This window comes from Cebus imitator, unplaced genomic scaffold (assembly GCF_001604975.1).
Source record: "Cebus imitator isolate Cc_AM_T3 unplaced genomic scaffold, Cebus_imitator-1.0 Scaffold128, whole genome shotgun sequence".
NCBI classification, from domain to species: Eukaryota; Metazoa; Chordata; class Mammalia; order Primates; family Cebidae; genus Cebus; species Cebus imitator.
In genome coordinates, this window is record NW_016107443.1 from 2,855,429 (window position 1) to 2,857,168 (window position 1,740).

The 1,740-nt window shown below is 36.6% G+C and overlaps 1 protein-coding gene across 1 annotated transcript in view; it reads right to left on the minus strand.

The window, feature by feature from the left end:
* Window positions 1-103: 103 nt before the first annotated feature.
* Window positions 104-1,740, minus strand: part of RPS6KA3 (ribosomal protein S6 kinase A3) — a 114,197-nt gene continuing 112,560 nt past the window's right edge. Inside the window, exon 22 of the mRNA XM_017540673.2 lies at window positions 104-1,356. Coding sequence (XP_017396162.2) covers window positions 1,190-1,356 — 167 coding nt within the window. The 3' untranslated portion in view covers window positions 104-1,189. The remainder of the gene's footprint in view (window positions 1,357-1,740) is intronic.

Genomic DNA, 1,740 nt, shown 5'->3' on the forward strand with positions numbered 1-1,740 from the left:
CCGCCTCGGCCTCCCACAGTGCTGGGATTACAGGCATGAGCCACCGCGCCCGGCCGATCAATAATGTTTTAATCCCTAAAATAAGAAAGTTTAAATCCAATTTCATATAGAGGCCTTTGGCCTTTATTACATTCAAATTAGTGTTTAATATAGAATATCTATTTAAACATGAAATATCCAATAGGACTTCAATTACCTGTTGCTAAATTTTCCTTCACCAATCTCTTTACCAGGACTCTTAAAGGGCTTTGATGTATATTGGCAAAATCCCAAATGATATGCCAAATTCTAAGTATGGATGCTATGTAAGATTAAAAGTGCAAGGACTACTTCCTTAATTAAGGGAAAAGGAACTCTAAGGAGTTGCGAAGTATACGGACTAACTTCATAGGTGTATTCTTGAGTTCATGCCACACACGTATGATAACTTTCTCTACCATAACAGCTCTCTAGGTTAGTCTGACAGAGCACCTGACTTTAAGAAACAAACAAATGAATGAACCAGTGAAACAGACATGGGGAAAGATATGTACATTTTGGAAGTATTACATTCAACAGCTGTTCCACAATCTGGCCATTTTTAGGGCTGTCCAACAATACTGTTAATCCAGGTGAACTATTTAACCAGATTTAATAGTCAATTGATTAATAATAATAGATTCCAAGTTAAACAAGGCATGTATACATTAAAGAAAGCAGTACAGAAATGTACTGTATATGAACTGTTTACAAAAACATACAAAATGTTGGATGGCACAAGGGATACAGTGCTAATATAAACGGATTGTTTAAGCTAAGTGCTTAACATAAACTGTCCATCCCTATAACTAACAAAGTATATTTAAGGGACATGAAATATTTCCTATAAAAATAATGCTATATGGTGTACTTTATTCAGTGTATTTTTAGGTGGTATTCATATGTTCATTATTTTTCTTGTTGATTCAGTGACTATATCTTCATCATGTTTCCATTTTCATTTCATCCGAAGCTCCAGGAAAATCTAACTTGCTAACAATCATTTAAAGCGAGAAGAGACGAAAGCAGGAGCAGCAGCAGGAGCAGCAGCATTATGGGTACCAGTTGGGACAGTGTGTGCTTGCAGGTGTCTCTCAGATATGTGCTACCTGTCGCCAGAACTTGTGCTATCAGCTTACACCATGGTACCAAATATCTCACTGAGGTCACTTCACAGGGCTGTTGAGGTGATTTTTTTAATACCTCTCCGCTGAGCAAGAGTAGAGCGGCCTACTGGTTCCAAAACTGGTGACTGATTACGGTTCAAAGCAGAATATGTAGCTGCCATGGCACCCTGAACAAAGGAAATAAAGGTAATAACAGAAATGACAACAGATAGTCACATGCACACAAATACAAAATGACGAGTTTTTTCCGATAATTTCTTCATACTCAATGTATACAGATTTTAATTTGTTCATAATGAAAATAACCACACTGCCCAAATCTACCGACTTAACCAAAACTGTAGAGGCCAACGTAGGAGGTTAGAATTAGGTATCAGAGAGAACAAAGATAGGCTCATAATAGGCAGTCCTCACTTTTCTTAGGACTATTCAACATTTTTTCTCTTTGCACTCCTTTAATGCATAAAGTAACTAAAGAGGCAGCAAGGCATTCTCTTTAAGTTGGGAAATCCATAAACTTAATCTGTCTTTATTGATAGTAAATACCTGCTTATGTAGACTAAGAGAAATCAGAAGTCACTGTTTTTTTTTTTTT